This window comes from Plasmodium cynomolgi, chromosome 14 (assembly GCF_000321355.1).
Source record: "Plasmodium cynomolgi strain B DNA, chromosome 14, whole genome shotgun sequence".
Taxonomy (NCBI): domain Eukaryota; phylum Apicomplexa; class Aconoidasida; order Haemosporida; family Plasmodiidae; genus Plasmodium; species Plasmodium cynomolgi.
Window position 1 is genome coordinate 2,850,298 of NC_020407.1, and position 12,879 is coordinate 2,863,176.

A 12,879-nucleotide genomic window follows, 5' to 3' on the forward strand; every position below is an offset into this window, starting at 1 on the left:
AAGGGCCGTCTCTATATCTGTTTTCTTTTCTATTTGTCTAGTGCTGAATGAGGTATGGGAAGGGGAGGTTTTCCGCTATGCCGCTTCGTCCGATCCTTGCTCGGGCCAGTCACCCTGTTTGTAGTTCCACCACTCTGACTCTGAAGGGGGAGGGAAGCGTTAACAAAAGGAGAGAAATGGGTTAAGAATTTCTCTTGTGGGGATACAATTGGGGGGGGGTTTTCACCGCGCTGACATTCTCGTTCATTCCGGGTGGCCACATTTGGGTAATGTGCAAGGGGAGAAACGCAGGCGTGTATATTAGCATGTACATATATGTATATGCATACCCCCCCATTGGGGTCTTTTTTTTTTTTTTTTTCCCTCCATCTCCATCTCTCTCTCTCTCCCTCTTTCTTCCTCTCTCTCCCTGGTGTAACCTATGCTGTCCCCATCCGTGTTATCCTCCGAGTCGTTGAGTGGAATCAGTGTGGGAGCAACCCCGCGGACGGTGAGCGGCAAATGCTCAAAATGGAAGTTGTCATTTTTTTCGAATTTGGCTTTTTTGTCTGCAATCAGTGAGGCGAATGCCTGGTGTGTAGCATCCGTTAGGTCGCTAGCGGACGAGGAAACGTCCAAAAATTCTAAGGGGCAATAGGGCATGTTGAGTGAATTAATGAGGAGAGTCAACCCTTGGGTATTAATGCGACAGCCGGAGATATTCAGGTATTTGAGGCCTTTAAAACAGTTGAGCGAAAATGAATCACAGGAATGGTAGAAGTCGTCGTTTTTGTTATATATTAAGTTTCTCCTTTTTTCTTGCAAGAAGAACAGTTTGTACGTTTCGCTAGCTCTGTTAAGGGATGGAACACCGATGCAGGAAAAGAAATTATGCTGTTCGTTGTGTCGGTTCGTGATGAGCTCCTTCAATTTGTGTATCTCTTCGGAGTGGTCATTTTTGAAATTCGTTTTTTTCGCTTTGGTTAGGTGGAGAGGGACTGAGCAGCTGCCTTCGCTCGAGTTGGACGTGGATTTTTGCGAGTCAATTTCGGGGAATTCTTCCCACGCCCGCGGGGGTCCAGGAGGGGGTCCTCGAGGGGGTCCACGATCGTGACGTAGCTCACCTTGACCGGTTAAATCATCTTGGTTGCCCAGTTCAATCCTACTGCCAACCTCTCCCTTGCAAAGCGTAAGCGCCATGGTTGGGGAGGCCTCCCCCCCCTGCAGTTGCTTCTTCAACTTAATCGATCTTTCTACAATCCTACACTGCATCACCAACGCGTCGGCAAAGTAAGCACAAGAAAAATCCGTCAAGTGATTATTCGACAGGGAAACTTCTGTAATGCTCAGGTTGGATGACAACGTGTCGTAACAGAAGTGTTTCAAATTTCCATCCGTAATTCTGTTATTTGATAAATTAATCATTTTTAACGTCTCTTTATTTTTTATTGCTTCGCTGAGATTATTCATGTCAGAAATGTCATTATTCGAAAAATCAATTGATGTAATATTATTTTTATTTTTTTTAAAAAATTCACAGAAAAGTGAAAATCCATGATCATTAACCTTATTGTTCGCAAAAGACAAAATGGATAAATTGGGAGCTTCAGTCAGTTGGTTAACCAGCTCTTTAAGTAGTTCATTCCCATCATGCTGTTTGTGTGTGCCATTTTGAGCAAAGCATATGTTGGATAAATGTAATTCTTTTAAGTCTAGCTGGGATGTAAATAAAATTTTCATGTGGTCAGAGAATAAGGTGGAAGCAATAGCATTTTCAGATATGTTTAAATTTTGTATGTGTGTGCATTTTTGGAAAAAGGAGGATAAATTGGTATCAGTAAGGTGACTATTTTTTATGTATAATTTGATTTTCTCATTGTTATCGTTACTGATGACTTGACTTAATTTTAACAGAACAGAGGAACTCAAATAATTGTCTGACAAATCCAATTCACGTACATTTGTGTGCATATTTTTTATTGCATTTTTTGCCTGACTGTTCAGGTGAAAATTGGTGCTTATTTGTTCTCCCCTTGGGGGGGAGAATCCTCTTTTGGAGGCCAATTTGGGGGAAAAAAATTCCTCTACAATTTCGTTGGCACCGTCGGACTTGATCAGGTTGTTGGACAGATTTAGGGAGACCAGTCTGGGCAGGTACTTGAGGCACTTGGCCAGGATTTTTGCGCTATCCTTCGGGGGGGGGAGGAACGGCGTCGTGTGTGCAAAGTGGGTAGCGGTAATTAGCGGTAATCAGCGGTGGGTAGCAACTTTGCCGCTTTTTTGCCGCTTTTTTGCTGCTTTTTTGCTGCCTTTTTGCCGCCTTTTTGCCTCTTCTCTGCTTCTTTTCATTGTTGCAGTTTGGCAGCGTTGTCAAGGCCGCCCCGCGCAGGCGCAGCTCGTTCTAACATTAGTCAAGTCGTTGCTCGATAAATCAAGCGTAACCAAGTTGCTGCTTCTCAGCACGCAGGGGATGAGGATGGACATACCCCAGTCGGAGATTTTTAAGCTTCCGAGTTGTATTTCCTTAACTGGGTAGGGGTGCGCGCTTCCCTCGGGCGGGCTGCCCCCCGATTCGGAAGTCAGCCGATCGGTCTGCTGGCCCGTCAGCCGATCCCCCTGTTGGCCCGTCAGCCGATCCCCCTGTTGGCCCGCCTGCCGACCCGCCTCTCCTTCCCACTTGTAAACATTCATGTTCGAAACGAAGTCCGCTATGTCGTCCTCGTTTATCATCGGGCTCGTGGCGTACATGACATTGTCTCTTAGCTTTATTTTGTGTGACATGGTGGTGAGATGCGTATTTGGAAGGGTGGACTCTCCTCGTTGGGGTGATTAGAAAAAGGCAGGAAGGGGACACAGCTAGAGCGGGACAACAGATGAGTGGTGCGCTCGTGGGTGTGTTCACCGGGGGGGATTGGGGATTACACGCAGGGATGTGCAGCAACGAATGTACACGCACATGAGTATATGGAAAGGGCTACAGTCGGTGTGCTCACTGCGTCGAGTTTTTGTTCCATTGTTCCCCCAAAAAAGTGAGAAGGTACGCGGAGTGACGTACGAAATTATCTGTGCGGAGACTCCAAGGGGGGGGAAAAAAAAAAGGTAATAAGTGAAAAAAAAAAAAAAAATGCTCCAATTTACTCACACTATTTTTTTTTCCACTTAATAGAATTAAAACACTTTCTCAAAGAAATCAATTTTGTTTGTTACTAACAACTGACACATGCACGGATCATAGTGGCTGATTTTTTTGTTTTTTTTATTTGATGTCCCCAAAAGGTATGCATTAAGTGCTTAAAAAAAAAAAAAAAAAAATGTGCCTCTTCACGCAAGTTCATCCGCTAGGGGAAAAAAACATATAAGCCCCTTTTTCGAAATTATTTTTGTTGGTCCATTGCAAATTGTGAAGGTGTAGTAGCCTGTGTTGCGACGAAGTTGGGTGGCCCTTGGGTCAATCTGAGCTTCGTCTGCCTGGATAGGGAATTTCCAACTTCCGTTGTGTACCCCTTTGTTTTACTACCCCTAGAGGAGTGGTGACCATTCGCTATTTACCTATGTGTTTACCTATTGCTGTCTTTTTCCAATGAGACCCTCTGGTAGAAGAAAATAAATAGCGGAGGGTCTCTCCGCATAGGTGTCATGAATGGTTCATGTGAAAATTTCCACTTGTGTTGTGTGCTCCATTTTTTCGCGCAAGGAAAATGTTTACTATTACAAGGGGGTGTAAACACCACATTTGGGTTATTAACCATTCGATTTTAGGAAAATAAAAAAAAAATTAAAAAAGAGGCGTTCCTCATTTAAAAATTGGGAATGGAACACGGGGGAAGAAATGCATTCCATAGCGGATGCAGCCTGCGTTGAGATGGAAGCGCATCGTGTGAAGCTGCTAGTTGGGGATGGGACTCAAAAAAAAAAAAAAAAAATGCCCTTAAAAATGTACACATGCGCATTGTTAAAAAAAAAAAGGAAAATTGGGAACATGGCACCACATACGGATCTGAGGCTGCTCGTGCGTCTGCGAGCGGAATGGCCCACATTGGTACGCACAAAGCGCACTTTTTTTTATAATCGTGTTTGCCATTTTGTTTCCCATTTTGTGTGCCATTTTGTTCCCACTTTGTTTGCCACTTTGTGTGCCACTTTGTTACAGCTACCCCCCTTTTGGTGAACGCAGCAACGGAGAACACAAAATGGGCACGCGTGATACGGGAGAAGACCCGCCTCGTCGTAACTGAGCAACACTGACACGTGAGCGGCACAATTAAAAAAAAAGGTAGGATTTGGGCGTACGTAAACGAAAATGCGCACAGGACAGAAAAAGTGTTGTCTCATGCGCAACGCAATGGCGACGGGAGGGTGTCTCTAACGGGGCGTCAGTGTGGTATGCCGGCGCGCCAAGGTGTGCCCACGTAACTGCATGTGTATGGTTATGGGTGTGTATGCCCCCATGCTCATGTGTGTGTATGCCCCCATGCTCATGTGTGTGTATGTCCCCATGCTCATGTGTGTGCTTGCGCCGGGGAGACACTAAAAACTGGAGGGGGGCCAGCTGTCCCCGCGCAGGCAGGGGTACAAGAGGGTCATCATAATGGGCAGCAAAAAAAAAAAAAACTACTAAATGAAACGCTGAAAAAAATTAGCTAGCAAAAAATCGCTAGAAAAAAAATAGCTAGAAAAAAAATCGCTTGAAAAAAAATAGCTAGAAAAAAATCGCTTGAAAAAAAATAGCTAGAAAAAAATAGCTAGCTAAAAATGGCCAGCAAAAAATTTCGAGCAAACAATATCTAGCAGTAAAAGCTAACAAAAAATTGTCGGCAAAAACTGAACAATCAGGGCAGCAGACAAATTTCCTACAACGCGTTAATAACAGCACACCTGCGGGGATTGGGTGGGGTGCGAGTGTGGAAACATTCTGGAGTGAACGAAGAACGGGGGCTTCCACATTGTAGCGACGTGCGGAGGAGTCAAAATTGGGCGGGCACAAAAATGGGGTTTCGTAATGCGGCGTGGGGGACTACTTGTCCAGCGGCTGAGGAACTACTTGTCCATTGGCTGCGGAACTACTTGTCCATTGGCTGCGGAACTACTTGTCCATTGGCTGCGGAACTACTTGTCCATCGGCTGCGGAACTACTTGTCCGTCGGCTGAGGAACTACTTGTCCAAATTCAAAATGGTATCCCTAATATTGTAGTTCTTCGAAACGGTCCTGTAAAAATTCGACACGGAGTTGTTAATATTGTTAAAGGAGATATTAACGTTGGAGTTGTACTGCTTGGAGAGGGCCGAGAAAACAATGTCTTGTTTGTCACTGTAGTAGCTATTTTTGATGTTACTTTGCATGTTGTTTGAAAATTCTTCACTTTGCTTATTTCTGTACATGTAATTATTTTCCTGTTTTATAAAATGGTTCATTCTGTTATCGTTTCGAGTGGAACATGGGGAGGGTGGGACGCAGGTAATTTGGCAGGCGTTCGAATAGTAGGGTAAAATATTTGCATTGTTGATGCTGCTGAAGTTGTTCAGTGGGGGATCCGTATCCATGGTGGCGTTGCTGTTGTTTCCGTTGCTTGGCGTGTTGGTTAAATTGGTGACGCTTGTTAAGTTGGATAGGTTGGTGGGACTTGTTCCGTTTTGTCCGCTTTCGTTTGGCGCGCCCTCTCCGCTGGTGCTGTTCGATGCGCTGTCATTTCCAGCGCCATTCCCACAGCCATTCCCGCCGCCATTCCCTGCACCGCTTCCACCTCCATTCGCACCACTACTACAGGATGTCGTGGCTGAGACGTTCCTCTGAGCAGCAGCGCAATTCAAAAGGCTCAACGTGTTGTGATTGATAATGTTGTTAAAAACACTCACTGCATTGGAGTTCGTCAGGTTGGTCTCGATCGGTCTGCTGTGCATAGCGTTAATTTTGTTCTCGTACAAGTTAGAATACTTTATTCTGAAGTTATTAGAGTTGGTATTGTACATGGGGATGAAGTTGGTGTTGTTTCGACTATTTGATCCTGTTTGTTCTACCAAAGATTTTTGTCTTAAGAGTTTATTACACAAGACCTGAGCAGAATGAACTACTTTGGAAATTTTTTCGATGTTAATTTCTGTGTGATCTATGACGTAGTTTCCTTTGGATGCTCTGATGAGTGCCTTTTGCATCCACGAGATGTACTTTATTAGCTCTATTATCATGGAAATAATTTCGTCTGGGTTTTTGGCATCATGCTCATTGTTGTTGTTTTGGCTAGCTGCGCACGCTTCTCTGGTACCCACATAGCAGCTGCTCTTGAGGAAGGAGTGGGCGGCGCTGCCGTTATTGGCATTCTTCGAGTTGTACGAACATATGCGCTGCTGCTGGTGGTGCTGTTGGCCCGCGCTGGCGTCGTTCATGGCGGCGGCACTTGCGCTGAGGCATCCGTTGTTGGGTGTACCGCCACTGCTGGGGTTACCGCCCAGGCTCCCCTCACCACTGTGCATGCGAGCGCTTTCGCCGGCGCTGTTGTTTTCCAGCCGGTTGTTTTCCAGCCGGTTGTTTCGCATGCCGTTGTTTCGCACGCCATTGTTTCGAACGCCATTGTTTCCCATTCCGCTGCTTCCAATCCCGTTGCTTCCCATCCCGCTGCTTCCCATCCCGTTGCTGCCTCCGAGGGTGGTTGGACCATTTGGAGTTGCCATTGATGGCCCATTCGGTGCTCCGCTAGAAGCCGCACTCGATTCTCCGTTTAAGGCACCACTTGGAGCAGCACTTGAAGATCCATCCCCTCCTGCTGTGCTGTTGTTGAGACAACGGGCGTTACTCTCATTGGAGGCGTCGTTGCAAAGAGGGGCACTCTTCCTCCCCGCGCGCGAAGGGTTACCACTAGTAACCATTCCAGCCGCAGCGGAGGTTGTGCAAGACGAATCGTTAGTGGTATTGGAAGACACTGCAAGGAATGTCTGCTGTTCCCCCTTAACGTTATTCACACGTCTCATCTTGTTAATTAAATTCTTCGGTTTCACTCTACACGTATCACACCTCACCTTCCTGAGGAAGCCTTCTATAGAGAACTTCGTTGCCTTCCTCTTTTTGCGACAAATTTTGCACGTCATTTCAATTCCGTCGGCTACACGTAAGGCTTCTGCTTTGGATGTCGTCACAGCTACTATTGTCGTTTTCAACATAATAAGAGTATCTGATAAATTATTTTCATCCCCTGGAAAAAATGCATGTATTTTTTTTATTTCTCCTTTTAAGTTATATATTTTGAACACATCTCCAAAGAGCATGTAAGAATTCTGTGTGACATAATACCGTTTCGTTTTTACAACTACAGCTCTGTAGTTCACAAAGTAAACAGACTCTACTTGGTTCGTGATGGCTGAGGAGGGAGGGGGTACCTGTGCCCCTGGAGTGCCCTTGTCGCTTTTGTATAGGGAATATTTTTCGTACTTATTTTCGTCCGAGGGCGTCTGCTCATCCTTGGCCCTCTTCATCTTGGGGCATCCGTGGGGTAAGCGGTGCGCGGGTTGTTCAGCGGGATGTGTTGGATCGGTGGGAAGGCGAACAAATGGGGGCACCGGAAAAAAGGTTGAAAAAGTCGCAAGTGGACGAAGTGGGTGGAGTGGATGAAGTGGACGAAGTGGATGGAGTGGACGAAATGGACGAAATGGACGAAGTGGACGAAATGGACGAAGTGGACGAAATGGACGAAGTGGACGAAATGGACGAAATGGACGAAATGGACGAAATTAACAAAGCGGAGGTTCGGGCGAACGCTGCTGATAGTCTAAACATACATTTGCGTGTGTATGTGTAGGAGGGGGCACACGTGAGAGGAGGGCTTAAAAGTGCCTGTTTTTTTTTTTTTTTTTTTTTCTCCCTTCGCTTTGTCGAAATGTGGGACGGCGTGAAGAATCCCATTAGGGGGGGATTCACCACAACGGAAAACTTCTTGAGCACTTTTATGTTTGCTCTCGAGTTGTGCATGCAGTAGTGTTTGTGGGGCAACCCGTGTGTGACGCTATCCACCTGGGGGGCAGTCCGCTGGTCGGGTCTCCCTTTTCATTGGCAGCCGCACGAAGTGGTTTCTCTGAAAGGGCGCACAGGAATGTATATTGTCATATGGGAAAAGAAACTTGGAGGACAGGGCACCCTGTGTGGCACGTGGGGTAGTAGGAAGGTCACACAACTCTACATACACCAAACATGTGCAAAAAAAAAAAAAAAAAAAAAAAAAAAAATGACGCGTGTGATTACCAGATTGGAGGCAACTCTCCTATTATATTTTTTTTTTTTCGCTCAATTTTCAAATGCACGAGAAGAGGACCTGCGCATCAGGAGAGCATATATGTGTGCATCCCGAAGCAAGAGCGCCGGTTGTTATTTTGTGCGGCTGATATGTGGGCATAAATAAGTGCGCAAAAAAAAAAAAAAAAAAAAAATTATACGTATACTCGAGTGGGCACTCTTAAATATACAACCTCATATGAACACAAGCAGAAAACGCACCCATGTGGTCTTTCCTGTGTCTTCATTGCGCAGCGGGAGTGAAGTGGAGACCATGCCAAAAGCGGGGAGGGGATAAAATGGGGGTCCCACAACGTACACGAAATTAAAATGAGGTGTAGAAAGAAAAACAACAACAAAAAAAAAAATAATAGTAAATAAAAAAAAAAAAAAAAATAGAAAAGAGAAGGCACAGAATGATACGCAGAGGAGATGAAAAAAACGCAACGGAGAATGCGTAGACACGCCTTTTTTTTGCAAAGCACGCCTTCTAAGCCGTTCAGCCGAAAATCACCCCTGCGCAGGACAATACTAAAGGGCAGTCGGAAGCACAGCTGGCACGGTATTCAGTGGAGCACTCTACATACGCATCAGCAACGTTATGCACGAAGGGGGAAGGCCTGAAGGGAATCTCCACATACACATGGGGGAAATTTGCAAACATACCACTTTTTTTTTTATTTTTTTTTTGTGTATATTTTTCTACTCAGATTTATGCAGCGCAAGTAGCCTTTTTCGCTCTCCCGTCAAGCGTACATGTTCGCCTTAGGGGCACCCCCGGTGATCTAAAGGGGTTGAAAGCGGCCGAGGGGGGCACGCAAATGTGCGTAGTGGTGAGGGGTGCCTCAAAACGGAGCTTAAGTAATTTGGCCCGTTTATTCGGCTTATGCTGTACAGCTGTGTGGCTGCACATATGTGTGGCTACACATATGACACAGTTGCCTCCCCCCCCCTGCTGGCGGCTCTGGTGCAACGCAGATCCGTCGCGCAATGCAAAAGCGAAATTCCCCTTTAAAAAAAAAAAAAAAATTAAACCGTAAAGGTCTCATTAACAAGCATAGCAAACTGATGTGTTAAAGTAATCACGTTGAGGTTGTAGGGACCAGGGCATCTAGTGCAGTTCTCAGGAAGGTGCATCCCCGCCGCGAGTAGGAGCCTACATGAGTGCAGCTGAACATGCACGCGCTTATGTGCACTTTTGTAAAGGTGCATCAACAATTTTCTTACACCATCGCGGGGTCGTCCCCTTCAAGCATCATTTTGCACATGACAAAAAAAAGGAAAAAAAGGGAAAAAAAAAGGAAAAAAAAAGGAAAAAAATAAGGAAAAAAAAAAGGAAAAAAAATAGGAAAAAAATAGGAAAAAAAAAGGAAAAAAATAGGAAAAAAATAGGAAAACGTTAAGGAAAAAAATAAGAAAACATTAAGGAAAAAAATAGGAAAACATTAAGAAAAAAAAAAAAAATAGGCGAAAACAACGGATTGACAGAAAAGTCAGGGTTATTGCAAAGGTAGGCATTTTATAACGGCGCGGCGCGCATTGCCGTCAACTTGACGAGGGGCACACGACGAACGGTTAAAAAAAAAAAAAAGGAACAAAGGAGAAGGGGGGAAAAAATATATACGCTGGTGAATGGGTATGTCAAGTGTGTGCGTTTTCTTGTTACTGTGTACAGTTGGGCATGCACATTGCGTGTACACGATATCGTATGCGAGTAGGCACGAGGAATGGCAGCCATATCCCCGGCGAGTTTGCGTGACGTGTTCGTAGTTACCAACGGAGGGAGAAGTAGTACATACACATTTCCAATACCGCACAATTGCCCAGTTGCACATCCGAAGGAACGCAGGATTATTCTGCCAAGCGTGTACTCACTCTACTAGTTCAGTGTTAGCAACTTGCATCATCCTTTTGCTCATTTTGCTCTATTTTTTTTTTTTTTTTTTTTAAATGTAACATTGCGATATATTTTTACGAGTTGTAAAGATTGTGCAAAAATATTTCAGTGAACATTTTGTGCGATGCGTTTAAATGGGAAATTGGGTTGGAGAGTCGAGCGGTAGATTGGGTTTGGAGATCGAGCGGTGGATTGGGTTGGGGGGTCGAGCGGTAGATTGGGTTGGGGGGTCGAGCGGTAGATTGGGTTGGGAGATCGAGTGGCAGATTGGGTTGGGAGATCGAGCGGGAAATTAGCTTGCCCGTTCGAGCGATAAACCCGTGTGACAGATGCGCGCGACGCACTCGCGTTACACATTCGGGGGATACACCCGTGCAACATATTTTTGTACAGATGGGTTCCCCAGTAGAACCCGTCGATTGTGCAGAAATCGCTCCCATCCCCCCTTGGTATGCACATATATGGTTCGCTTGGCAACTCGAAAATGAGTGCAGCAATTGGTACCATATGTGCTTATCCCATTTTTAAATTTCATGCCTGACAAAAGGCACTGTGTTCGTCACGAGCGACACATCTGTTTAGTGCAACTTTTTTTTTTTTTTTTTTTTTTTTTAGCAAAACGTTGCTGTTTCGACATTTTGCTTATCGGAAATGGGAAAAAAAAAAAAAACAGAAATTGCATAAATTGCACAAATTGCAGAAAAAGGAGAACCCTTTTTGTTTTTTTCCTCAGTGCAGTATGTCTCCGAGGATTTCATCGAATCGATGGGAGCAATAACACAAAGTAACGAAAAGTAACGAAAAGTGTCGCAAGGAAAAGCAAATTAAAGCAAAATAAAGCAAAACAAAGCAGAGAATTAAAAAAGTTCGTGCACGAAATGTCGTGTAACACGATTTGCCCCAATCGTCGCCTTTCGCTGCAGCAATTCTGTCCGTGGGGGCGAGGTTTATTTATTATTATTTTTCTGTTTTGCTATTTTTTCTTTTTTTTTCGATGTGCAAAGTGGGATGCTTCCCCAAAAGAAAAGGTGCATGTGCTTCTTTTGCAAACAAACGCGTGCGTAAGGTTGTGCAAATATACACATACCAATTCGTGCAGAATAAATTGCCACGTCGATCTGCTAAATGCTGCGCGTTCCGCGAAAAGGCCATGTGCCGTGAATAATCGAATCGTCTAAAGTGCGCAAGTGATGCGTAGCCGTTTGGCATGCGGTTTGGCATACCGTTTGGCATGCCGTTTGCCGTGCCGTTTGCCTCCCACCTTACAATTGCAAGTTGCTTTAACAGGCCTCCCTTTTTGTGGTGAACAAAGTGTGCACTGAATCCCCCGTTTTTTTACATGTCCTTTTGAGGAAAATTTATTTATTTTTTTATTTTAATCAAATGGGGCGAAAAGGGGGGGCCACCAATGAGGGCGCGTGTTAGGGGGTGCGAAAGTGTGTGGCCTTTTATTCGTCCCTTTGCGCGGTTTTGCATGTGGTGTCGTGTGGCGCAATGTGGAGGAGCCTTAATTAACCCCGCTTAGCTCCGCTTAACCTTAACCTCGCTTAATTCTTTCCCGGTTCGTACAAAAGGATTTTCCCCCCCTTTCCGTAAACCTCATGTGGCTTTTGTACGAGTGGATTTTTTTCAAAATGGCTGGGAGAAGGGGTGAACTGCGAACTGGAAAAATTGCCAAAATTGCGCTTTCGTCACAGTTGCGCTTCGCTTTGGGGTTTTTTTCCCTTTTAAAGGGGCTTTCTTCCCCATTAATTTTTTTTCTCATTTAATTTTTTTTTTTTCCCACTTTGGCTGTTTTTTTTTTTTTTTTTTTATGAACAAGACAGGTAAAAGTGTAAAAAAAAAAAAAATACAAACGAATGGAAAAACACACACGTGTTTAAGAAAAAATCACTGTTCGAGTTGCAACTCAGTTTTACAAAATGCGCCTTAAAAAGCAGCTTCAAATTATGCTCATGGATGGGTAACTTAAGGTGGAAAAGGAAAACACGTAGAAAATGGGTCTCCTAACATGGGCTCTCGTCGTGTGGGAATAAAAAGGCCCCTATCTGCGTGAGAAGCTGTTCGAATTTCTGTTCGTTTTCATATGACCATGATGTACATTTGGGAAGATCTGGTTTGGGGGCATGTCATGCATAGGTGGAGGGATGTACGGATGCATACCCATAAAGTTCTGCGGCAGGGTATAATTCACACCTTCATTCTGCATGGCACGACTGTCCATTCTCATATTTTTGTTCATCATATTTTTGTCATTCATATGAACTAATGCTTTGGGAGGTGGGGACGGATAGGGATTTGCATTGCCTTGCATGCCGCTGAAAATGTCTCTTCGTTTGCTCATGTCGTTATTTATGCTAATGGTGTTTGGGTTAATGGAAGACATGGACATGATGCTGCGGAGGGGGCAGGAAAGAGTAGAAGGGGTCATATGTATATGTGCATATGTACGAATGGGTGGGCGTATGAGTGGACGTATAAGTGGACGTATAAGTGGATGTACGAACGCACGAACGTACGCACTACTCATGCATGTGCGCAGCGCTAGTAACGGTTGACCCCTATTCGAAGCGCCCTTGTTGCAACAGAACCCCCTGAGTTGCCACGCCGCAATTCCGAGCTCCCCACATGCACAAGGCACATACGCGTTCGAACATAACCACGCCGATGTCTACTGTAACATTTTCTCCTTTTAATTATTCGGCCTATATCGTTTTCAATTTGTTCATAATTTATTACACCAAA

General features: G+C 44.8%; 3 protein-coding genes across 3 annotated transcripts in view; all 3 read right to left on the minus strand.

Annotated features, from left to right (window-relative positions):
• Positions 1–75: 75 nt before the first annotated feature.
• Positions 76–2,760, minus strand: PCYB_147400 (leucine-rich repeat protein; the record flags this gene model as incomplete). Its single annotated transcript, XM_004225211.1, has 3 exons — positions 76–140; positions 420–2,169; positions 2,386–2,760. The coding sequence occupies 3 exons, from the start codon at positions 2,758–2,760 to the stop codon at positions 76–78; spliced, it is 2,190 nt and encodes a 729-aa protein (XP_004225259.1).
• Positions 2,761–5,131: 2,371 nt separating this feature from the next.
• PCYB_147410 (hypothetical protein) lies at positions 5,132–7,444 on the minus strand (the record flags this gene model as incomplete). Its single annotated transcript, XM_004225212.1, has 2 exons — positions 5,132–6,612; positions 6,937–7,444. 2 exons carry the CDS (start codon positions 7,442–7,444, stop codon positions 5,132–5,134), a joined length of 1,989 nt encoding a protein of 662 aa, XP_004225260.1.
• A 4,737-nt stretch (positions 7,445–12,181) lies between these two features.
• PCYB_147420 (hypothetical protein) overlaps positions 12,182–12,879 on the minus strand; it is a gene marked incomplete at its 5' end in the record, with an annotated part of 9,186 nt that continues 8,488 nt past the window's right edge. Inside the window, one exon of the mRNA XM_004225213.1 lies at positions 12,182–12,530. The remainder of the gene's footprint in view (positions 12,531–12,879) is intronic.